Source organism: Syngnathoides biaculeatus, chromosome 23 (assembly GCF_019802595.1).
Source record: "Syngnathoides biaculeatus isolate LvHL_M chromosome 23, ASM1980259v1, whole genome shotgun sequence".
Classification (NCBI taxonomy): Eukaryota; Metazoa; Chordata; class Actinopteri; order Syngnathiformes; family Syngnathidae; genus Syngnathoides; species Syngnathoides biaculeatus.
The window spans coordinates 9,300,986-9,325,845 of NC_084662.1; the positions used below are offsets into that span (position 1 = coordinate 9,300,986).

General features: G+C 43.0%; 2 protein-coding genes and 1 non-coding gene across 12 annotated transcripts in view; all 3 read right to left on the bottom strand.

Annotated features, from left to right (window-relative positions):
• utrn (utrophin) overlaps positions 1 to 16,593 on the bottom strand; it is a 137,973-nt gene extending 121,380 nt beyond the window's left edge. For 4 of the 6 annotated variants that reach the window (XM_061811845.1, XM_061811841.1, XM_061811843.1 and 1 more), the window contains exons 1-2: positions 16,155 to 16,593; positions 13,731 to 13,846 (exon numbers count right to left, since the gene is read on the bottom strand). In XM_061811845.1, the coding sequence (XP_061667829.1) occupies positions 13,731 to 13,803 (73 nt within the window). In that variant the 5' untranslated portion in view covers positions 13,804 to 13,846; positions 16,155 to 16,593. The remainder of the gene's footprint in view (positions 1 to 13,730; positions 13,847 to 16,154) is intronic. The other 2 variants (XM_061811839.1, XM_061811840.1) reach the window with 2 other exon arrangements.
• Positions 16,594 to 18,176: 1,583 nt separating this feature from the next.
• Positions 18,177 to 24,565, bottom strand: LOC133496938 (C-type lectin domain family 11 member A-like). 5 transcript variants are annotated; one of them, XM_061813059.1, is made up of 7 exons: positions 24,430 to 24,565; positions 22,581 to 22,674; positions 21,474 to 21,577; positions 20,422 to 20,533; positions 20,070 to 20,177; positions 19,909 to 19,992; positions 18,177 to 19,586 (listed from the first exon to the last, which is right to left on the bottom strand). In XM_061813059.1, the coding sequence occupies exons 3-7, from the start codon at positions 21,558 to 21,560 to the stop codon at positions 19,174 to 19,176; spliced, it is 804 nt and encodes a 267-aa protein (XP_061669043.1). In that variant the 5' UTR covers positions 21,561 to 21,577; positions 22,581 to 22,674; positions 24,430 to 24,565; the 3' UTR covers positions 18,177 to 19,173. The 5 variants fall into 5 exon arrangements, with proteins under 5 accessions (XP_061669043.1, XP_061669042.1, XP_061669041.1 ...); XM_061813058.1 differs by lacking the exon at positions 24,430 to 24,565 and adding an exon at positions 23,412 to 23,563; XM_061813057.1 differs by having other exon boundaries at positions 18,178 to 19,586; positions 21,474 to 21,696.
• Positions 23,986 to 24,068, bottom strand: trnal-uaa (transfer RNA leucine (anticodon UAA)). The gene has a single exon. It is a non-coding gene; the product is annotated as a tRNA-Leu (tRNA).
• Positions 24,566 to 24,860: the final 295 nt, after the last annotated feature.

Sequence of the window (24,860 nt, forward strand, 5' to 3'; positions counted from 1 at the left end):
ATAAATGATAGATGCTATCAGCATGCCAATGCAGGTATCGCGGGTCCGGTGCACCTGTGCTCTCGACACAATATCGGCGTTCCCCCCACCCCGGCTTGAAAAGCTTATCAGAACTCTGTGACGAGGGTTCCTGAGGGGGTGGACGGTTTGGCTCGAGTCCCTGCAGCACAATAACTCCAATTCATATGTGCTTCCTCCTGACCTCAGTAGCACAAGAATGTCAGCTGGCTGGAAAGATGAAGGTAGTAACGTGTGTGTATGTGTGTGAGATAGAGAGATAAAAAAAATAAATAAAACACTTCCTAGTTGAGTTGAGTGTATATAAACAACATGAAAGCAACATTTCCCATGTCCTCCTTAGTCACTTGTGGCTACTTACGCACTGCACACTTATGGCCAAACAAACACGCAAGCTAACATTCTTAAAAAAAAAAAAAAAAAAAAAAAAAAAAACAAAACACGTACACCACCACTTAGCCAGACACATGACTAATGAAAACATACACACAGGAAAATAGCCGTAGGCGCATATCTTCAGTGGGCAGAGGAAAGTGTTCAGCGGGACCATAACAGCGGTTTAATAATTTTTAATGTCACCATTGTTCATTCACCCAAGGTTTGAGAGACTCCAGCAAAATACCCTGGGTACCTGGTCTAAAATAAATAACTAATCTGAATTTCCAGTTTATTTTTTTCATGGCCAAGCTTTTAATGTCTCCGACTCATATATCAAATCAATTTTCCACATTAAAATTCATTCAAATACCATTAATCTGTTCCAGCTACAGAAAAAAACAACACAAAATTGACTTTTTTTTTTCCTCCTTTAAGTAATGACAGGAGATGGTAGTCGCTGATGGTGTAGTGGTACACACGCCTGCCTTTGGTGTGGGCAGTGTGGGATCGATTCCCGCCCAGTGATTGTGTCGATATCTGCCCTGCGACTGACTGGCGACCAGTTCAGGGTGTAGTCCGCCTTCCGCCCGAAGCTAGCTGAGATAGGCTCCAACTTTCTCACAACTCTTGCGAGGATAAGCAGCTTGGATAATGACATGACATGGAGATGGACATGTTTGGAGGAAAGGAAAATTTGTGGCAAGATTTCCCCTGCCATGTAGAATAACATGGACGGCCAGAATTGGCCCGCAGACCACGAGTTAAAAACTGCGCCTTGCAGAACAAGAATAAAATATGAAAATGAAAAAACACACAGGGTAGAAATATGCACGGGGGCTATTTTCCAGTTTCTACATGCAGTCCTGAGTGCAAATCAGGGCACCAACAAAGGAGGATAATTGAGCTGTCTGTTAATGATATCATTATGAAAATATACTAATAAGAGATGGAAGAAGACAACTACAAAGGAAATACAGTCACCAGAATATAATCAGTTAACATAAATAATGGACATGGACCGGCTGTGGAAGAAACAGTGAAGCCCCCCCCATTTAGCACTTCATCGTTTCCGCCCCACGATGTCACACATTTTTAAGCAATCACGTCTTAATAAGTGTTTGCAGTATATAGGCAAGTAACGGAATCACTTTTTCGTATGTGATTTGCATGTCTTGTTTTTTTCCCCGCGGCCAATAAGAAGTTACGAAAACATCTGTTCAAACATCATCTCTCCTAAATCTTGTTCAACTGCATTTCACCTTCCATGTTTCTCTATATAACAGATCTGTAATGTATCCCCGTGATCAATACCAGTTACTACCACAACAAAGTACAAACGTGAACCAATACAACTCAACATTCAGTTTTGATATCTCCACTATTTGACGACAATGCATGTCGTATACGCTGAGAATCTCTAATGTTAAAACGGGAAATAGCGATAACATCAAGCCGGCGTAATCCCACTGGTGTATTCCCACGGCTCACTAGGCACACACGCGTCCTCAATTTACTGTATGTATACACAGTACGAAAGGAGGTGAAGGCTGATTTTCTGCTTACGAATCAACTTTTTAAACATCCACTTGAAGAGAGCAGAATGTTAACGATAACCGAAATGCTGCAGGCAACTCTCGGGGGAAATATACGGTCAATATATTCAGCAACTTTTCATTGCCCGCTACAGAAAAAATTAAAAATAGAAAAAAAATAAAAAAAGGTCTGTCATTCAGTTAGGAAGTTACAAAAAGGGCGTGTTTCTGTTTTCAAGCAAATTTAGATTAGGCTACTGGACTGTCGTACAAACAGCCGTGCTAATCGTGACTTGCGAAAGGATGTGTTCTGATTTTTTTGTTACAACCGTAAGAACAGAAGACCCCTTGTAATAATTATTACATTGGTCCCACTGCTAGGCAGTTCTGATTTTTTCCAAGATTACATAATCCACCCCTGAGAGAGCTGAGTTTGTGTGGTGGACACAACCGCAACAAAACAGGCCGAGAAACCCAATACAGGAACCCTAAAACAGACAGCTGGGAAAACACACACACACACACACACACTTTCCAAATTATATATCACTCTTATTTCACAGGTGGACAAATCCAGTGACCTCGGGCAGGGAGGCACTGAGGTGGAAATCAAACAAACCACACTGGTTTCCACGGTAACGTCACATTGTAAACATGGACGAACAAACACGGCAATTTGCAAGCCAGGCCTGACTTCCTAAATCCACATGGTTCCACCCCAGCGATTGTCCCGATCGGGACTTTAATAAAATCCGGCAGTTTACCCATTAAGCGTACACTCGCACAATCGAGTGGCAACTAGCCCCGGACCTAGACGATCTCCAAAATATGAAGCCAGCTGGGATAATACATATTTGTGTCTGAGAAGAGAACAACAGCTTTCCAGGATGAAGTTCGCTTTCACAGTCAACAGTCAACACAATGGTCAGCTTTCAAGTCATCTGTTCATTCTGCGTCACGAGACTATCTGCTCCTGGAAACAAAAGCACGCTCACAAAATAACCGCAGCAGAGACGAACTCTCCCTCTGCCCGTGTAGGATGGGAAGAATGCACAGAATTCCTGTAATTCCCAGATGCATTCCTCCCTCCTCCCCTCCGCTCCGCTCGTCACTTGTCTCAGCTTGTCCCGGCCGAGCCGAGCCTCGTTGATGCGCTTTCGCGCTTCCCCGGGCTGGGAATTTGTTATGGGGGGGGCCTTTCATCGGCATCATCACCGTCATCTCTAGAGAACCACTTAGCGGCTTGAAATAGACCAAGGTATTTGCGAATGTGTGCATCGAATGGAAGTGGTTGATAAATGGGTGATTAAGAATGCAACACATTGATACGTAGGATGTCCTCGGTTGATGTTCCTCCAGGAACAACGTAATCCGAATGTGTCCAATGAAACATGTCATCCGTCACGAACCAACAAGTGTATGTATTTGCGCGAGTATTTGCATGGACTGACAACCAAGCCTTGTGGGATGCCACGAGTTGTCCAATGTGAGACGTTGTGCGCTTGATGTATGGTGTAATGTAAAAATTTGTAGAACTCCACCAGTTTCCATTGACAGGATGGGGGGTCCTCAGTTTATGAAGTTCCCTTCCTACACCAGAGGAGTAACACAAATTTGTACACTGGAACATGCTGTAATTTGTCACAAACCAACACCAAGGCAGTATTGAGATCATCTGTAAACATTTGTATTAAAACAGTAGGTATTCCAGAAAAACTGTCCCTGATGATAGAGATTATCACTGTCGGAATGAAAAACTTCTGAGTCCACTTCATGACAAACCTTTTAACATAACGTCTGTGTGGTCCCTTACGAACTGAAAAAAGCATGTTGCTTAACAACCAACAAAAATGTTTCAAAATGTTTTATCTGCTTTGGCCAAACTGAACAGTCCTCGAGACAAACAGGAACACAACAATGTCCAGACAGAGACTTCAAGCCTGCTGTCTGGACTTTTCGGCAAGTCAGAATCAAGTGGTTGAAGATTTTCCAGACATACATTAACCCCAACTACAAAAAAAATGGAATGCACAGAGGGAATTTTATATTTGCATTATTATTTGTGTCTTCAGATTGTCTTTGTCTGTGATTATCTACCTTTGGTTCCTGAATGTAGGGCAAGACTCTATTTGTGATTAAATAGGATCGATCTAGGTTAGCAGCCGCATAGAGCAAGCCACTGCAAATGTACTGTACTTAAAATTGTGTTTCAATAAATAAATACTTAATATCAGGGGTCAGGTCATCTCCCTTGAACCCTAACCTCAAGTCAGTCGGGATGTTTCTTTAGGGAAAAGGCCCTTTTCTGTTCCAACCAGCCTGCTTGGATGAGTTGGGGGTGAGGGAGACCCGCAGGGCCCTGACCTCAACACCATCAAACATCGCGTCATAATACTGACTCCAATGAGGTCCCCAACTATACATTTAATTTCACTCCATAAATTCCAAGTGTCCAACTACAAAAGAATCGCTGGCATCCAACCGCAGAGTCTCAGCCCGTGTTCTTCTACCATTTCTTAGAGCAGATAACCAAAAGAATTAATCCGACTCGAGGGAAAAAGGAAATTTGGACCTTCCGTCTCTCTCTCTCGAGAGAGAATCCCTCTCGAAGGACGAGAGAGAGAGGAGAGAGAAAGAGAGAGAGACGAGCAGACGAGAGAGAGCGAGAAGATAAGACGACGAGCAGAGATGTAGCAGTCGAGAGTAGAGAGGAGAGAGAGAGAGTAGACTTATAGCTAGAGATCTCGATCTCAAGATATCTCTCTAGATATATCGCTCTCTCTCTCTCTCTATCTCTTCTCTCTTCTCTCTCTCTCTCTCTCGATCCTCTCCTCTCTCGCTCTCTACCTCCCTCCCTCCCTCCCTCCCTCCCTCCCTCCCTCCCTCCCTCCTCCCACCCCCCCCCCCCCCCCCCTTGGGTTTCTTAACCAGACTGCGAGAGAAGGACCGAGGAATGCAACAGCAAAAGAGAGAGCGCAGAGGCACAACAGAGGAAAAAACAGGACAGAGAAGGCCGAGGGTGGGGGATGTGATGGTGCAGGCTGGGGTGGCGGAGCGAGAGGTGTGGGGGGGGGGCAGCATCCACACAGATAAAGTCACTGTTCAGAGGCACCCTAGCATCCAAGGAGATGGAACGATAGATCGCATACTCAGACACAACTCAGGGTTGTTGACGCTAACCTTGAGGGTTGGAGATCAACACAGTGACTGTTAAGTGTACCAAATTATAAGATTTTGAAATTACGAGGTGTATCCTGGTATTTTTTTCGGGGGGAGGGAGGTTGCATACCAACTTTCTCAAGTGTGTCTTGAATGGAAACATTTTGGAAAACTTGACTTATTATCAAGTTAGCTACACAAACTCGTTTCAGCGTCAAACGTGAGTGAGTTCATCAGATCGACGTGGATAAAGTGCACCGTCTTAGCCTCACACTTACCGACGACAAGCGTTATTTTAGGGTTCCGTTTCCTCCTGAAAAAGTTGCGCTTTCTCCACGACATCCACTTACTTAAATTCATGGCCTAACGTGAGAAATGAACACATACACAAAACAGAAGATGAAGACGAGGTAGTGGCAGGAGACGGAAGGACGGTGAAAAGCAAAAGAGGAAGTAAGAGCTGTGAGAGCAATTCCCCCCCACCATCCCCCCCCCACCCCACCCCTTACCAAAGGCCCTTTGAGTTGGGGCGATGGGCCGCCTTGGCTGCCGTGACACCACACACATGCGCGAGCCCACACACCCCCCAAACACTCGATGGGTGGGTGAGAAAAGTGAGCCGGCAAGAGAAGCCGCTGTTCAGGCTTCGGAGCAATCAAAACATGACCTAAATCGACCCATTTCTATTTCAAAACCTAAAAAGTCACAAAGTATTTTTGGAATCAGACAAATGACAGAAAATGAAGAGGTTTGTCGCAGTTGAGTGCCCTTGTAGTCCAAAACTGTTTGTTCGCAAAGCCAACTGAACTTTCCCCGCAGTGAGAGTGAAACGGAAGGCAAGGGAAGTTAATTTTTCCTGTGTTTTGTTGTTCTCTGATCCTTTCCTCGACGGCGAGGGAATAGACTTTGTTCTGAAGTAACCCGACGTCTTTCTAAAGAGGCAACGAGTAGGTGTTCCGTTCTCAGCAAAGGAGGACTCAAAGTGGACGAGGAGAAACGACCAAAAAAAATAACAAACACAAAAAGAGAATTTCCACTGAAATAAATTAGTCATGTTGCCGGGTTGGTTTGAGCGTCTGCCTCACAGTTCTGAGGACTGGAGTTCAAATGGATTGATTAAAAAAAAAAATAATAATAATAATGGCATAATACAGTGGTACCTCTACTTATGAAATTAATTTGTCCCGGAAGTCATTTTGTAACGTTAGTATTTTTTGTATGTAAAAGCGCATTTTACATGTAAATAGCCTAATCTGTTCCAAGATCAAAATAAGCATTCAAACTAAATAATGTAAAGAATAACAAATTATGATAAATAAAATGTTCAGTTACCTTTGGCGTTGGGCGACTATGCGAAGAGAAAGGTGAGTGAGAAGCAAAAGGCATCGTGGGGGACGTTCGACAACAGAGAGAAAACATACGTACGAATGCACACAACAATTACACTAAAGTTTCTTGGGACCCATGGTGAAGAAAGAAACTAAACGAAAAACACACCCAAAAAGTTGTACTTTACCAAGGTGGGCTAACGTTTTAAAGCGTGTGAAAGCGCTAGCGTGTGATTCGGTGACCCTCGAGTGTCCAAGGGAAACGAAAAGCATTGTGGGTAAAGAGTGACGTTCCTCCTAGCCAATGGGATCCCAGGAAAATGCTACGGAGATAGCCAATGGGAGAGAAGCTCTATTGCACTACAGGTTCGGTGGAATTTGGGGGCTGCGAATCCAGTGCCTATTTTTGCCTTTCTTATCCTGAATATTCCTTTGTAACTAGAGACAATATTTTTTCAAGGAAGTGTTTCGTAACCTGAATTTAATTTATGATTCCAGACGCTCGTAAGTAGAGGTAACACTGTATGCAAAATGAGGCTCCAAAATCCATCCATTCATCCAATATTTAAACTGCTTATCCTCACAAGGGTCACCAGAGTGCGACAGTCTATCCCAGCTATCTTCGGGCAGCAGGCGGGGTACACCTTGAACTGGTTGCCAGCCAATTGGAGGGCACACATAAACAACCAACCGTTCACACCTACAGGCAATTTCAGGTCTTCAATTACCTATCATGCATGATTTTGGGATGGTGGAAACTGGAGTGACTGAAGATATCCCATGCAGGCATAAGGAGAACATGGATAGCGCACACAGCCAGGGCCGGGATTTTAACCCGGGTCATCAAGAACTGTGAGGCAGACACTCTAACCAGTCATCACAGTGCCACCTGGCTCCAAAATCAAAGGGGAAAAAAAAAAGCTGTTTTCTCCCCTCCCAAATTCTGTGGGTGTGTCCGCTAAATATGCTGAAACCCCGCCCCGCACAACTGCGGTTCATAAATCACATACCAATTCTATGACCTAGAAAATTGAAGGCTTCTTTGTGTAGTATTTCTTGTGCCTATAGAAAATTGTGTTTGAGGCGAGGAACGCGAAAAGTCAAAACGTTGCGTCGCTTTTCCACGGCATCACAATGAGGCGCTCTAAAGCCGCCACGCGAGCCCGAAGTCCGTGTTCAAAGGCTGACAGTCCAATCCGACTCTTTAAAGAAAATGTCTTCCCTCCCTCCACACTCTTCCGTATTTCTTCTCTCTAAAAAGGCCATGCCAAGAGGCCACTATCGACAGGGAAGTGGACATAGCTTGGTAACTAACTCCATGTCCCAACTGCACCGGATAGCCCCTGATGCTCACAAAGGCACTCAAGTCATAACTCATGCCAGGGCCCGTCACCAGGCGGTGTTTCAGCCACGGCTGAAAAAGGAAAAATCTGGAGAAGGGAACAGGTTTAAAAAAAAAAAAAAAAAAAAAAAAAAAAAAAAAGAAAAAAAAAAGTTGTATCTCCACGAGTGAGTAACACACAGCTCTCAGTCTTTGCACGTTTTCAGCAACTATCTGCAAACATCCATTTTCTGAGATGCTTATCCTCACAAGAGTCACTGGAGCTTGTCCCCAGCTATCTTCAGGCAGGAGGCGAGGGACACCCTGAACTGGTTGCCAGCCAATCGCAGGGAACATAGAAACAACTATTTAGAGTCTTCAGTTCACCCCCGTCATGCACGTTTGGGGAATGTGGGAGGACACCAGAGTGCCTGGAAAAAAACCACACAGGTGTGGCCGGGATTTGAACCCCGGTCCTTAGAACTGTGAGGCGGATGGTCTAACCAGTCGTGCACCCTGCCGCCACAACTTCAAACACTGCGTAATGTATTTCGAAACAGATCTCTGAGTTGGTTTTGCAGTTTCTTTAATGAGTACAAATAGCAGGTCACTGTACTGAATAATGTATGATATAATGTCAGGAAAACTGGTTTTACAAAGTGCAATTACTGCATTTAGTGTAATGTTTACATTTTGGATATGTGCCATTGAGGGGTGTGGCCTGCTCCTGTTTCCAAGTTATTGTTTTGGTGCAGACTAATGCTGCCAGAGAAGTTGGACGCATCTGATCTCATGTTGAATTTGTAGTCGTCGTAGAGGTTTGTTTGTCTCAATTCCGTCGAGACACAGTTAATCAATTGCAATTCCACACATTCGAGCAAATTCTTAACAATTATTCCCATACTTTATTTAAATATTGATGGTCTATTGAAAAAAAACTGCTCCACCATTGTTTTTTTGGAGGTTGTGAGGAACTCACGCATGGCCAGACTGATCGCTTAACACAGACATAAACAGCTTAACCTTTCAGACCAAAGCACTTGTTATTGTTTTCAAAAACTTCCACTTTTACACACATACTGCAGTTATGAAAAGAAGTGCAAGCAGCCCCTAAAAGAGAGAGAGACAGAAATAGTCTCGGGGGTTGTTTCGGTCACCTTTGTTCACTTTGAAGAGCTTGAAAGGGTTAACGTAATCTCTCCTGGCCTGTCCATTTTTCTTTTCTTTTTTTTTTTTTTTTTTTTTTTTCTTCATTTCAGTAAATCCTGTCATGCGAGGGTTCAGAGGGTAACTTGGCCTGGCGCAGAGCAGTGAGATTTACACCAGGAAGGCTCGCTTGTGGGAACTGAAGATTCACGGGTCAAAGAAATGGGAACGACACACTCCCGCGGACGACCCAAAGACACGACAACGTTCCAAATTCTATGATCCAGCCGCCCATTTTTGACATCTAATCCTAAACCGAGCCGGAGCCTAACCCATCTGACTTTTGGCAGCAGAACCCGGGTACACCCTGGCCGGGACAACCAATCACAGTGAAATAATTCCACTAACAATAAAACAAAACGTTCAGGTTTCTTTGCTCTTATGTCATTTTCTCAAAGTTGAATAGGTGCCAGCTTTTCTTTTATTCTTCATTTTGTGTTTCTGTCAAGTGATTCTTGACATTTGAACGGCTCAAGCGTCCATACGTCAAAACCAAAAAAAAAAAAAAATGCCAAATCCAAGGAAAATAACTTCTACAGATGGGGGACCTCACAGCTCACTGCTCGGTCCCCTAACAATGAAGGCTATACAACGACAAAACTGGGGAAAAACAATATGTTGGTGCCGTGAACACGTTTTGCTTCCTTGCACGCAACTGTCAACACTTATGTGACAACTCTGCTGGTCAGGTGGCAAAATGCAACTGGAGATGGTTTCCATATTTCCCCAAGTTATTCATGTAAAAGCAATCCAAACCGTCGCATCATGAGAGCACACCAACGCACATGAGACACACACACCAGCTGGAACGCATCCCATTACACGGTCCAACCGGCCGTCAGAAAACTTGACGCCACACCCTCCATTTGGCGACAATCACATTCCTCCTCTCAGCTGCGGCATCTTCGTTGGGTTTTCACGTCACGCCCAAAAGTGTGAGCGGACGGACGAAGACGTATGTTCACAAGAGACGATCGTGAGGGAATGACAAAACAAAAAGGAACCAGGAACAACAAGAGAGAGAGAGAGAGAGAGAGAGAGAGAGAGAGAAAGTCGCATTCGAAGTGTGAGGAAGATATTTGACCTCTAACATTTGTCTTCCCTCAGGAATGAGCAAGGCAGATCAATCGGACAAGGGCGCGGTTTAAACGTTCTGCCATGTGGCAAAATCTACCCACTTCAAGACCAGCCTGGAATGTGACATTCTACTCACTCGTTTGTTCCGTCTAAGTCAACCCATATATTTTTAGATAGACAGAAAGAAAATATTTCATCAATCTCCAGGTGTCTGGCAACCAATGTGACGATTGACGACAATGTGGTTTCGATTTTCTGAAGGTTTGACAAAAGCTAGCCTGAACTGTAAATGGCATAAAATGGGAACAAGAAACCACAATGGACTGATTTAACCTTGGAGTTTTTCCACGTGCTGTAGTACCAAGTAGGACTGTGCAGTATTATGATAAAAATCATCATGTGATATAAAAACGTCTTATCGTACGGTTCGTTGTTTGGATGTGTGGGGAAATTGGTTAGCATAGCAGTAATATGATATCAAGTTTACGTGTGTCACCTCTCATTCTTCAACAAATTCAAGTCAATTTTGATATATTACTATCATGCTGCCTTGAAATCAACGTTTGCAACCAGCTGTGAGTGTTACCATAACGACGTTTCGTGAATACTAATACTAAAAAGTCGCAACCGAGGTAGCTAACTAGCTAAGTCGCATGGCTGACATCAGTTAGTTTCCGCGCTGACGTTACATCACAAATCGGACGAGACCGGAGAAGTAGTTACTCGTTTTTTTTTTAGAAATAAATAATTTTATTGTTCAACTATCATTTGACTTTATCCAGCAAAATATGACTTTTTTCATTTTTACAGTAACGAATGTACCGGCAGAGCTTTCTCGATTGAATTAAAACAAGTTATCTAGCTAATCAAATCACAGTAAAACTTTACCTGCAATAACGTGATACGACAATATTTTTGCATACAGCTAGCCTAACACCACAATCGGATTCTGCCCAATGCATATAGCTAAAATTTCAATTTTGAATTCAAAATGTCCGTCCAGTGTAAGATTTTTCCTAACACAAAGGTTTTATTCCTTCAATGTAAAACTTTAGCTATGAATTCGTGGGCAGCGTCCCATTTTTGGGTCATCATGATTTTCACGCATTATATCCTTCAGTATAATCAAAATATTTAAGTGCTTTAATCTGAAGCCATAATTTGGTATCCGGAGAGGATAACTCAATTGGTCAAAGTTAGCACGGAGTTATTTCCCTTTCCTTCCTGACCCAACATGGCTGCCTCAAGTTATCATATAACTTAACCATAAACAAAAAAGAAGTGTTATTTCCTTGATTGTGGCCTGTTAGGAGACTTTTATCTCAATAAGGCAAAAAAAATGCCACCCTGCCAATGATGGTTCGGTCTTGAACATCCCCGGCGAAAAAACAGTTTCACTGTAGTTTGGAATTTTATCGTGAGTTCAGACGACGACCAAACTCCGCCTGGAATTGTTGGAGCAGGACGCAACGCTCCGGAAGGTACCTTCTTTTCCACATCGCTGCAATGCGGGATCGAATAACTGGGTGATACCATGGAAATATCGACTTGCCCCCCCCCTCCCATGACACTGCGCAAAAATGAGTTTGGATAAGTATATGCAGACGGGATTTAGCCCGTTGACCTCCTGCGTTCACGCGGCACAACTATCAAAATTATAGAACGGGCTCGTCTAAAGATCAGGATGACCAAAGACGCCGTCCTGTCAATCAGTAACGGTGGTGCGACTCTCTCGGTGTGTTCAGCGACATGGCGGCCGGCAGTTACGAGCGCGTTAATGTTTTCTTAGAGGGGCTTGTCTCAGCTGCGAAAACATCCGTCTCGCCGGCCCCGCCTCGCACGTGTTTCTCACCGTCGACTGTGTAGTCGGTGTGAGCGACAGTTTGAAAAGCTTTGACGTGGTGCGCGGGGGCCCGCCTGCGCTGCGATTTAAAGCCGTTTCCTATGACTGGATCCAACTTCGTGTAATCCCCTTCACACACACAATATGAGACCTGCAGGGTAGTAAAAGTTTTCCTGTATTTGCTCCATGAGTTTTGGGTTCAGTAACTAGGCTACGTGCCAACAACCCCCCCGCCCCCCAATGCCATTAAAAAAAAAAAACATTACGGGGGGGGGGGGGTATGGGTCGCTAGGAAACCTGAATCTTTGCGAGAGGGGGGAGCCATTGTGGTCTGGACACAAACGTAAATTACAAACTGCAAACGGCACAGTGGAATTCCAGGCGTGGAATCAGCGAGGCAGGGCGAGAGGATAGGAAAGGAAAACTGGCACCGAGCTAGAGGGTGCAAAGTCGCAAAAAAATGTGCTCATGTTCGTCGTAAAGTGCTGGATTTCTAGTGAGTGCACAGACAAAGAACAGGAAAACTGCATCTGGTTGCCGACCAAACATGATCAATTTCACACTTTTTTCACAAACCTATCCTATTTGTCACTCCCCACGTTGTATTATTAACCAATTTAAAGTATTTAAAAGCGGCACAGTGGCTCAGCTTGTACAAGCGTTGGCCTCACAGTTCTCAGGACCCGGGTTCGATCCCGGGCCCCAGCCTGTGTGGAGTTTGCAAGTTCTCCCCGTGCCTTTCCTCCGGGCACTCCGGCTTCCTCCCACATCCCAAAAACGTGCAACATTAATTGGACACTCTAAATTGCCTACTGCCCGTTGACAGCTGGGATGGGCTCCGGCACTCCCCGCGACCCTCGTGAGGATAAGCGGCAAAGAAAATGGGTGGACGGAAGTATTTAAAATACCCAGAGAACTCAACTGTCTGAGAAGAGCAGCAAAAATACGCCCGTTTTCTCACTCTGCGGGAGCTGTGCGGCATTATGTTGCCTCAAGATTGAAAGGCTGGATGATCTTTAGAGAATAACGAGTGAAAATAATTCAGTTGGATACTGTTAAGTGGGCTTCTTTATTAAAAATGGATTGCTGTGATTGTTGGGTGCAAAAGGAAGCGTACTGTCCTGTACTAAAGTTTGCGTGTCGAGTCATATCTGCTTGTGACACCGCTTATTAGTCAGCGCATCGTTTGTTTTATTGCGTCACTTACCGCGAAGCAAAATGATACGGAAAATATTGCATTTCCGGGCAGGGGTTGCAAATTTGCAACAGTTTTAATACAATCGAAAATTTTGAATCCAGAGTATCGTTTTCTAAAGGTATCAGATTTTTCCTCTCTGCAAAATTTTATTTGGTCCAGAGAGGATTCGTAGCATTTTTTTTCCCCCCACTCAATTCCTTATGGAATTTAAAAAAAAAAAAAAAGTTGTTTTAACGTAGTTTGGAATGATCCTAGGAGGAAAGGATCGTGAGAGTGGCAATTTTTGATGGCATCTCACCATTCTCGAATGATTAGCTTAAGATTACCGTCTTTGTCCTTTCCAACAAGTATCTCCGGTTGTGCCTCCACAGTCGGGCCCGTGTGCGAACAGGTGACTTTGTTTCGGTGCGACTGCTTTAGCTGTTGTTGCGCTTGTTGGAAAGCCCAAACACGACCCGGGTGAGATTTATTTTTATGGCTCCAACGTGTAATTATGTATAGGCAAGATGCCAGACGAAGTAGCGTTGATTTTCCGGTGGGAAGAAGCCGTATTTAATTGACAGCTGGCCGGGGTGTGGTTTCGGAACGCTCAACGGACACGCCCGGAGCGGTTGAGAAAAGAGACGACGGCTTGACGTTGCACAATTTTGACGGCTCACAATGGACCTACCTGATCGCGACTTAATGATGTCACTGAACTCCTCGTTGGCGCCGCCCTCCGTGAGGTCGCCGAGTGACGCCATGATTGCAAATAAAGCCTTTTGATTATTCCAGGCCGCGCCGCACCTGCAAGCGTCAGAAAACATTCGTTTGTGCAAACGCACGACACAAATCATAATCATATTAATGCACAACAGTTGCCGGAATCGGTGCACAATGCAACAAAACAATGAAATGTCTGCCTGCTTAAGGGTTATGATTTGAACCGGATGTAACTTCCTGTTCTGTCGTCATCACAGATAAGGAGACGAGCGATCGTAATCGCGCGGCCTCGGCCAGACACCCTCGGAATACTCACGAAGGTGGACAACTGATGCTGCGATAACCTCCGCGAATGTTCCCACCGTTTGGAAGTTATCTCAGATTATTTTACTAATTGTCTTGATTACATGTGGATTCAATCAGAAAACTGAACTTTTGCCAGCGGTTTCAGGGAAACCAAAGTGACCCGTGACGGAATATGAACGTAAAACTTCTGCTTTACCATGAAAGGAGATTTTCTTTGTCGGTGGAACTTCTCGATGGGTGATGCAAGGAACCAAAATAGCAGCGAAGGAAGGCCCGTCCGTGATAAAGTGAATACAAGTGCGGACAAACCCAAACAACCGAGGTGCTTAGGATCTGCCTTAAAGCAGCAGTGCTCAAACTACAGCCCACGGGTCCATTTGCAACCTGCTGTTCATTTTTTTTAGCATTTACTAAAAACGATATTTGCCACAGCCCACGCACTGTTTGAACAGAGAAGAGTGTAGGTATCAAAAGCATGGGGGGTGTTTCCCGTGGGTGTAAGACCCCTGACCCGTATTACTAATGCTAATAATAAATTAGCATCGCTGTTAATCTGTTCCAGCCACCCCCCGACAAAAATTTGCGTTGTGTTTTTGGATTAAGAAAAACTGCACTCCATAATATTGTGCTTCAAAAACACAAACACTAATGACATCATGACATGTTTTTTTTGTTTTGTTTTTTTTTACCCAATTCAATGGAGATTGTACTGCAGGGAGTCCTCGGGTTAAGACGGTCTCGACCTAAGACATTTCGACTTTACAACGCCCGTCCCCCATCCGCCATTTCGTCTGGCAACAGCTTTTCCGTGTTTGTGGGCCGGGAGTATCTTCGTATTTTCCGCCCTCCTTTTTAGACATTGTCGCCCCAAAGAAGAACGCTGTGCCTTTCAGCAATGCTTCTGCAGACAAAAGAAAATCCATGACCACGGTAACGAAGCTCAAGATCATGAAAAGATTGGGGGAAGGAGGGACACCGACACCACCGAGGCTTTAGTCGGTCGACTGTGGTGACAATTGGTAAAGACAAAGCCCGTATTTTCATGTGAACAGTTCTGTACAATGATCACAAAACAAGGTTCTTTGATACTTGTCGAGATGGAGAGGATTGAGGACCAGGTTTCTTCGCAATAGCTAACAGACTTCTTTTCCTTCCTTCCTTCCTTACCCTCCCTTCTTCTTCTCCATCCACCTCTCAGCAGTCACGCTAAGTACATCATCTCGTTTATTTCAATGTGTTTTTTTTTTATACAAAGTATTTTGATGTAAATTCTGATTTTCAATGGTGGAATCTGACTTAAGTCGAAATTCAAGTTAAGTCGCTACTGTAGGAACTGATCTCAGTCTTAGACCCGAGGACTCCCTGTGTTAGGAATTGTTTCCAGTGGATAAAGAACGCATGCAAATGGGTGATGTTATATTGTCCATCTACATGTGTTGCTCCAATGTTTTTGTTCTGTTGCTTCGAGGAACACTGAGGCACCGATGTTATTCTCTACCCTACCTTTGGTATTTTCCATTGTTAGTATTGAGCTAAACAGGCTCATGTAGACTTATGTGGTTGTTTTGAATACACAATGTGCAATTATCTGTTTTGTATTTAGTTTGACCCACGAATTTGAAGAATTGTCTCCAATCTGCAAAACTGCTGCTTGTTGTGAAGTGAGTTGAGTTTCATTGCCCCCATCCAAGTCTGGAACTTGCACTTGCATCCTTGCATATTATAATCATACAGCCATTTCCATAAGGGTCATTCAATGGAAGAAGAGTGTTGCAAGGTGAGCATTCGTACGCGTGTGTCATGAAATCAAAAGTTACCTGTCAACACCTTCGCCTGAAAACATTTTGTGTGTTTGTGTGTGTGTGTGTATACTGTCCCCTTAAGTGAGTCACAATTCCAGTTCCTCTTCCATTAAGTTTGAACCAAAAAAAATATGACAACACAGATCAACACATGCAATCACCAACGTTTGGAAACTTCAATCTGAAAGTTTGAAACTTTTCATGTTTGATCCATTTTTTTGCAGTGTTGAAATCAGCCCCCGACCCCCCCACCACCACCCCAAAAAAAAAAAATGAGACCTCACCTCTGCTGTCACCCGGACGGATGAAGGCGACGTGCACCGCCGCAAAACAAGTCCAAACCGTCCGAGTCAGGCCAGAACGGTGACAACTCGAGTCGCGGAAAGCTTAAAAGGCAGATATCCTATTGGGAATTTCTTAAGACATTTTTCGAGGTACAAGTCACTCACTCCTTCGTAAAATGACGTGGAAAAACTCCCGAAGTACATCCACTGCTAATATCCACTGAATGCCAGAAAAATAAAGAACAAAAAAAGTTGGACGGCTTTTTTTTTTTTTGTTCCGAAATGAAAATCAAGGTGTCGTAATTAAGAACGCATGCAAACAAATTGTCCTGTTTGAAAAGGCAAAAGAAGTCTTACGGAAAATGAAATACGGGAGAATGTGTGGAAAGACAGCCGCGACTCACAACTTTGTTCCTGTGTTGCAGTTTTTTTTAAGCCTTCTGGCGAGAATTGCCATCAATTATCCGGAGTGAGGCGCTGGAGAGGCGGAAATGCTAATGTTCGTTTTTCAAAGTAAAAATTTAGTTGAGAAGAGCCCAAAAGATGGTCTTGGGTTTCTGCGTTTTAGTGTAGCTTCACACCTCAAAGTTCTATTTAAACATCTAAATATTGATTACTAACGATGGATCCTCCAACGCTGTTATATTCTTCAAAGGTTAATTTTTTTTTATTTTGAAATAACAAACCGAACGCACACTTCTCGCCACTGGAGGTTTTTGATTCAGGATCTGCAGCTTCAAATCCCCCCCACTTGGCGAGAGAAGTTTCCCTTCGCCACGATGGAAACATGGCGTGGTTTTGGGTCACGTGACCTAACGCCACTCAACCTGCGATGCATTTGAATGAACTTTGCAACATATTAATATACAACAGATAACATATACAGTGTGGGAAATTTAAACTGTTAATATGGGAAGTGGTGATGCTCATATCAATGCCTTCAAAACAAGTAAGACAATGTGAATCAATTGGATATACACTCAATAAAAAAGATAACAATTACAAAAAAGATGTCAAATTCTTTGTGATTACTACTACTATTATTATTATTATTATTATTATTATTGCACAGCGCCTAGCGTAGGACAGCAAAAGCCTTGCATGGGCCGAATTAGAATGAGACTGAATAATAGATCCGGGGAAGGAAACTTGCAACTTTGGGAATAAAGCAGAGGTGTTGTCAGGCCTCCGTCTCGGTTGTCACGGCGCCTTTGTCAACACGGCTCAGTTCCACAAGCCAGACATATCGAATGACCAACCGGTGTCAAACCTAAGGACCGTGGGGCCAGATCGAGTCCACCACATCATTGGACATGGCCCGTGAAACCATGTCAACGTCCATGATTCGTACTAAAATAGTCTTATTTTAAAAAATCCATTTGTTGTGTACAGTATATGCAATATGATGAGGCAAATAAGTATTTATACGGTTTCACAGTCATAACTGCACTGTGAGGTCAAACTTAACCACAATGTGGCTCGTGACGAGAATGTATTTGACACCTATGAATATATATCTATGGTATACTAGTAGTTCAACTACTGTACATGTTACAAGTGAGGCAAAATAGTGCAATACTAGACCCAATTTTCTTTTTTTTTTTTTCTTGTACAGGCTGTCAGAATTTACAGAACAAAATTACCAAAGATGGTTCTGTGAGTCCGGGATGACTGCGAAGTGGTGTTGTGAGTGTGCGTCGAGTACAATAACAACAGTGTCAGTTGTGAACCCTGCATGACCTCCCCCAATAGGTTCGAAATGAAGGTGTCAGCATGGTGTTCGGTTGCCTGTCCCAGCAGACCGGTCAGTCCCCTTTGCCCAAGAGAACCAGCCGAGTCCGCTGAGTCCAACAGGACCAGATCTGCTCAGCTGACCAGATATAAAATCACCACCACCACTCATAGCTCTCAAATGTATTTACAGTATATCATATATATATATTTGATGACTAATACTTTTTAAAACACTGTACATGTGCATTCAATCGCTCAATGCAATTATTTTGGACAGATCTATTGTGACACCTAGTGGTAATTATTGGATATAACAAAATATCGTCCATCCATCTTTTCAAGTGCATCAGTCTTTATTTGTATTTAACTACTGTATTAGGAAAACAACCGTGGTGTATTAATTTTAAATAAAGTTACACAGGATTGTGTCATTTAGAAGGAAACACAAAGATCAGATTTCCCCCCCCCATATGTTAACGTTGATATAAAATTATTTACATGCAATCCGTATGAACAATTTCTGAGGAAGCAAATGTCACACAAAATTACGTATCTGATTTAATTCATTTCTAATATCAAAATGTTTCATTTATCATGTCACTGTCACAAATGTTGCAATATGGAAATATTTTTCCATGTATCCGCAGCGTGTATCAACTGGTTACCCAGCTAGTTATCGTTAGCTCCTTAACTCCACTTACACGGTACAATTCTACAATTCGCAAAACACATATGGACGATTGAAATTATGATACACAAGGGCCCACTCTAGTCCCCCTACTAAAAAAAAAAAATTCTATAGAAATTGTATAGAAATCTATAGAATTCTATACAATTTGTGCAGAATAACTTCTTCTATAAAACTTTGGCTGAGATTTTTCTATAGAATTTCTAAAGAATATAATTTCTATAGGACTTGGGTTTTAAAGTTCTATAGAAATTCTTTAGAAATGTTCTATAGAATTGTTTTTAAGCAGGGATAAAGGACGGTATAAATAATAAACCTCAGAAGGTAAATGAAATATGAGCTAGCCAGCTACGTATTGTTAGCCACTTAAGTACACTTAGCTAGCTAGCCACTTAAGTTAGTTGGTTGACATCGGTTAGCAACCTCGGCTTTGTTAGCCACTTAGCCACCTCAGTATTACCTGCTACTTAGCTCCGGCTAGCCAGCTAACATTAAGACCAATGTCGGTTTTAGGGGTCGGCCAAGGCCCATGGAGTTGGCCCTTCGGTGAAGTACAGTTTGTATGCTTTTAATGGTTAAAATTGAGATGGAGTTCAGCTAAAGTGCCACCCTGTCATCAAACTCGCACATGTAGTTCATGGTCCTGTCGCAGTAGTGATCCCACCAATCACCGTCGTCTGACGCCATTGCCACGCAGTTCTCGTGCTTGCCGCCGTCCGGCTGGCCGGCCAGAAAGTGTCTCCGCCACTGGAAGTAGGAGACGGGCGTACCGTCGTCAAAGATGTACACGCCCTCGGCTGCCAGGTCGTTGATGCCTAGCCACACGGGCCGGTTGCCCGACCGGAAGAACGACTTGACGTAGTCGGCCAGCGCCTCCTGCTCGCGGCGGTCTCGCGGCATAGCCATGCGGCCCCCCCGCTCCAGGCACTTCTTGGACGCCCCCGCGAAGTCCTCGTAGCTGTGGTAGACTAGGTAGCATTTGTAGCCCATCCGCAGACCCTTCTGGCAACCTGATTGCCAGAGAACAAAAATGGTTTCAGACTTGTTCTCTGGTTATCGTCCTCCATCCAAAGTCGTATCCTGACTTTGGCTCGCTCTTGTGGTTAAAAAAAAATGATGAAGTCTTTGAAACACATTTTCTAAAGTTGCATTTCCAACCAAAGTTCAAGGAGTTTATTAGTACGAGTAGTTCCCAGAACTTAAAGGTTCCAATCACATGTTAAATTAAATCCAGACCCTCTTTCTGTCCTTACAACTGCATTTGGTAATTCTGATCTTCAAAATGTTCCTAAATCCTGTGAAGTCTAGATAAAACCACGGACTTTGGCTTACCTTCCAGTCTACCTGTCTCTTTGCGGTTGTCTTTGCTGTGTTGGTAGACTTCTCGGATTTTGTCCTCCAGCTCCACAATCTTGGCTACCGTGTTGGGGATGAAGCGAAAACATCAGTTAAAGCAAGCAGTGACACAGGTTACCGTTAGCAAGACTTGGTACCATCCATCCGGGACAGACGCTCCATTAGCTGGTCCACACCGACCCCCACGGTATAGTGGCCCACGTTGAGCCTGTGCATGGCCTGGTCCATCCCGGCCAGTCTGGACACTGTAGAAGAAGACAATGTTACTCTGCTGAGAGATGATAAATTATTATGAATTATATTAGTTGAAAAAAATATATAAAAGGCGGAACGGTGGAGCAATTGGTTAGAGCGCTGGGATCACAGTTCTTAGGACCGGGGTTCAAATCTCGGCCTCCCCTGTGAGGAGTTTCCATGTTCTCCCGGCTCAGAAACTGGACGGATGGGTGGATGGATATAAAATAAAAAGCAATTGGTGTGATCACGCACAAACGTAGTTGTAGGAGATTTCAAAGTCTGTTGCCGGGTTTGTGGGCTCCACTTCCGATATTGGAACGTCGGGAACATCTCCTCGTGACTTTTTCACATCTGCAAGAGACACCTGATGCGTACACAGAGACACGAAAAATTGGCGTTACATTGCCTTGGAATGAAAAGCATTACAGGAGTTAGCCAGCTAGCTTCAGCTTTGATATAGCAGCTAGGTACATTAGCCAGCTAGTGCTAGTTTACCAGTCAGTTCCCATTGGTGAGCGTTTAGTTTAGCAGCTAATTTAGGTTACGCAATTACTCCAGCTAGCTTCATTTGACCAGCGAGTTAGCAAGTTGTCTTCAGCTCGACAGCGTGCTCTAGTTTAACATTTAGCTATATTACCAAGAGCCTAGGAATATTTATGATTTTTCATTTTTTTTTCTCAAAATTTGGCTAAAAAAAACACATAATTTTTCCTCCAGGCACTTATTATACGCCCCTGCGTAGTCCTCGTAACTGTGGTACACTAAGTAGCATTTAGCTCATTAGCTATTTTTGAATTTTGTTTTAGTTTTTATTTCATGGATTTAAGCTATTTCATTCATTTAGCTAATTATAAAAATTATTGTAAATAATAAAATCATACATTTTACTTTTTCAAAATTTAAAAATTAGTGGCATATAATAAAATAAATCTGAAAATGTATGATTAAAAACTTCAAAATGAATTATTTTTTTTTACTAACATGAACAATGGCACGTTTCACTTACATATATTCATGTTTTTTTTATTATTATTTTAAAAGACTCATCTATGATTGAACCCTGTCCATCTTTCTTTGTTTTAAAAATCAAATGTGGAACTTCTGTCTAACTCTGTTCTAAAGGGTGTTACCAATATTATCCATCAATTATGTAATCCCTCCAGGGAATAGAAAATCCAGTAAAATAGTCTTCTCATGACGTCCTCCTTTAGTGCATGCACTTTTCAACCTCATTTTAACAATAAAACCAAGCCATATACATAATTTATTTTAGTTTTTAGGGCATTCAAGAGCTCAGTACAGACCTGTGTCGGTTGCAGTGTCCCGGCCAGAACGCAGAAGCCCAGCGAGCACAAAAACGGCAGAACGAGCGAGCTGGCGACCGGTCCCATTTCCAACCTCCCGACTCCTGAAAGAAGTATGAAAAAAATCCCCCTTTTCTCTCTTGCCGTCCTGCCTCTCTCTGTTTCTCCTTGCTCCTCGCCTCCCACAGAGACATGACTCAGCTGGAATACTGGAAAAAATGATCTAAAGAAAAATGATGTCAATTCCAAATATCGCGTGTGTCATTTCGTCCACCCGGACTGCCCATCATTCATTTGCTTATTTATTTTTTGTTTTGAGGGCACCGCTAGCTAGTTGACAAACGTGAAAATCTTTTTTGTTTACCTACACCACTGGTGTCAAACTAAAGGCCTGTGGGCCAGATCTGCCCCGCCGCGTGATTTTATGCGGCCCGCAAAGACAAATCACGTGTATTAACTTCCGTGATTTTTGTTAAAATCTGTACCAAACTTTCAAATTGTTATATCATAAATGATAAAACATTTGTGTGTTTGCCAAACAACAATAGTTGAAAAACCCATTACCTTTGATTTTTGATTCCAAAACTAGTTCAGAAATTTAATGTGTAAATATAATGAGGAGGTTCAATATTTTTATGGGTTTACAGTCATAATGGGGGCAACCGGGACTAAAATGTGGCCCGCGACAAAAATGAGTATGACACCCCTGACCTATCGCATTTCCACTCTTTGCGTACAAGATCCAGATTTATTTTTGCCATAATGAGGATATTCATTATTATCCAGTGTGTTTATGTTACGCATAGTTTGTTGATTTGATGTCTTAATTAACTGTCAGCTTACATTTATGCAAAACTTTATTTGCCTTAAATCCTGACTGAGATGTGTATGATATAGTAATTAACGAGTTAGTTCTCTTTTATGCTAAGATGAGCATAGTGATACCTAGCATCTTACAAAATACTGAATACAAGATGTTAGATCCTTGAGAGAACCTGAAATATTGAACTAAAACACAATATTTGATGCTACATGCACTTCTTAGATGACTTAAGGTGGACTAGTGACCTCAGAACCGTATTTTCAGCAGACTCATTGGCTACTCACAGAAACAGCTGGCAAACTCCGCAAAATACGCAACAGGTCAGTCAGGTGTGGCCAAGTCACTCGGTGCGGGGTAAGAAGCTTTTGCACCGATTACCTGCAATTCACCCAATCAATACGTTGGTCGTTTTCAAAACCGGAAGTTGTATGACGTCACATTTTCATCACACCGCTTTCCTGAAATAAGAGCTAACGTGTCACTATTCAGGCTACGGGCGTCAAACTCGGGCCCGCCACATGATTCGACGTGGCCCGCAAAGGCAACTTATGTGAGTCAACTACCATGATTCTAGTTAAAATCTGTACCAAAATTAGAAATTGTCACATCACAAATGATAACGTTGACATATTATTAGCATTTTTGTGTGACCAAACATGAACAATGGTTGAAAACCCCGATACCCTTGACTTCTGATTCCAAAACTAATTCATAAATTTTATCTGCAAATATGATTACATGGGATTTTTATGGTTTTACAGTCACAGCGGTCCTCTGAGGGCACCCATTACTACAATGTGGCCAGTAACGGAAATGATTTTGACATCCCCATCTCCAGTATGGCGCTGGTGGTGGACAGTACCCGGATGTAAACACGTGACAGTAAACCTCAATGTAAAATGCCTAAAGCAGAATAAACACGGTTAGTCAGAATGGTTCCACTTGTTTCGCGTACTGTGGCTGGACGTAAGCTTCAAATAGCCTCCATGTCTTTTGGATATGTAGTAAAAGCTTTAAAACTTCCTTTGGCTTCCGGACAACCGAGACAAGTGGCAAACTAACTTTGAGTGGCCTCTAGTGTCATGATGTTGTAGTTACCACCAACACATACCTACCTTATGTGTTATAATTGTGCAGAAAATGGCATCCTGACGGAAATAAACCAGCAATTCTATTTAGAAACCGTATTACAGTTTTATATTTTTTCTACTGATGACGCATCGGGACAGTCGTCGAGGCGTATACAAAATGTAGGAGCGAGGACCAATCGCCTTCGTCCGTTTTATATTTTTCCACCAATCGGCGGCGCTTATTCGTCATCTGACCAATCGCAGATGAGAAACGATTGACGCCACGCTCAGAATGCGGAAGTGAACCCCCTCCCCCCCCATTAATCACATTTCTCTCGAAGATAAAACGAAAGTGATAATATTTACTTTTTATTTTTCTTTACGATTTGACAAAATAAATATTTTGGTGGTAGCTTGAATAACGGTTGGAAACGACGAGAAGTCGACTTCTTTATTTCATAACATATTGACACCTGTAAATACTTCAAAAATCAAGTAGAAGCGCTATGAACGTCGAATCGACAAAGATTTGATGTTGTATGTACCGTTATTTTTTCTCGTCTTTCCATCACCGCGTCTGATAAGCAATAGAGTCGCGAAAATCCGATCAAAATAAAGCTACCAGGAGTGGGGTTCGAACCCACGCGGACATACGTCCATTGGATCTTAAGTCCAACGCCTTAACCACTCGGCCATCCTGGTACACAACGGTTATGAGGAAGATGTTGCAAAATAAAAACTTTATATGAAGTCTGTTATCGTAGCTCTCGTTGCTTTGTCACAATCACCACAAAGCGACCCAGCACAACTGCTTAGCCCGCTAGCCGAAGGAAAATCTGCTAATAAGGTGGCATATTTAACTTTACGTTTTGAGCGTGTTAGTCACCCTAAGCATGCGTGAGAAGTTTTAGGCTGTTAAGTGTCTGACTCCCATTAACCTGTGGGGGGGCTCTCAAGGTGCCGAAAAGTAGTTTTAAATATAAACGCATACTAGTGTTTACTTCTCCAGCAAAGATTAGTGCACAAATATGAGAATAAAATCATTTTGCATGGCCAACCTTACCTTGTGCGGCTTTTACGATCCCGCAAATGGATCCGTTCAAAAGGCCTCGCGCGGATTTAGGTCCGAGTCGCTTGAACGAGCAGCTCGTGTGCCGCAAGTTGTTTTTTACCGGTGCCCAGTCGCGGTTGAACCTCCCACTCCGCTGCATATGTGTGGTATGATTGGGTTACTTTTAGCAGTGGCCCAACCTGTTCATCTGCATTTTTGATAACATGACTACATTATTTCTGCATGACCTTATGATATGCAATAACTTCTCAAGTCACCCCAAGGATTGCTTCTCAGTCTGAATTCTTATTGTGATCACTGTAGTGTGATAACCACCGGAAGAACGTTGTCTGGTGGATTTGACAAAAAAATTTAAAATCCACAGACTAAAAAAATAATTGAGTCTAAATCAACAACGCCTCTGCGGGATGTAGCGAGGTAGT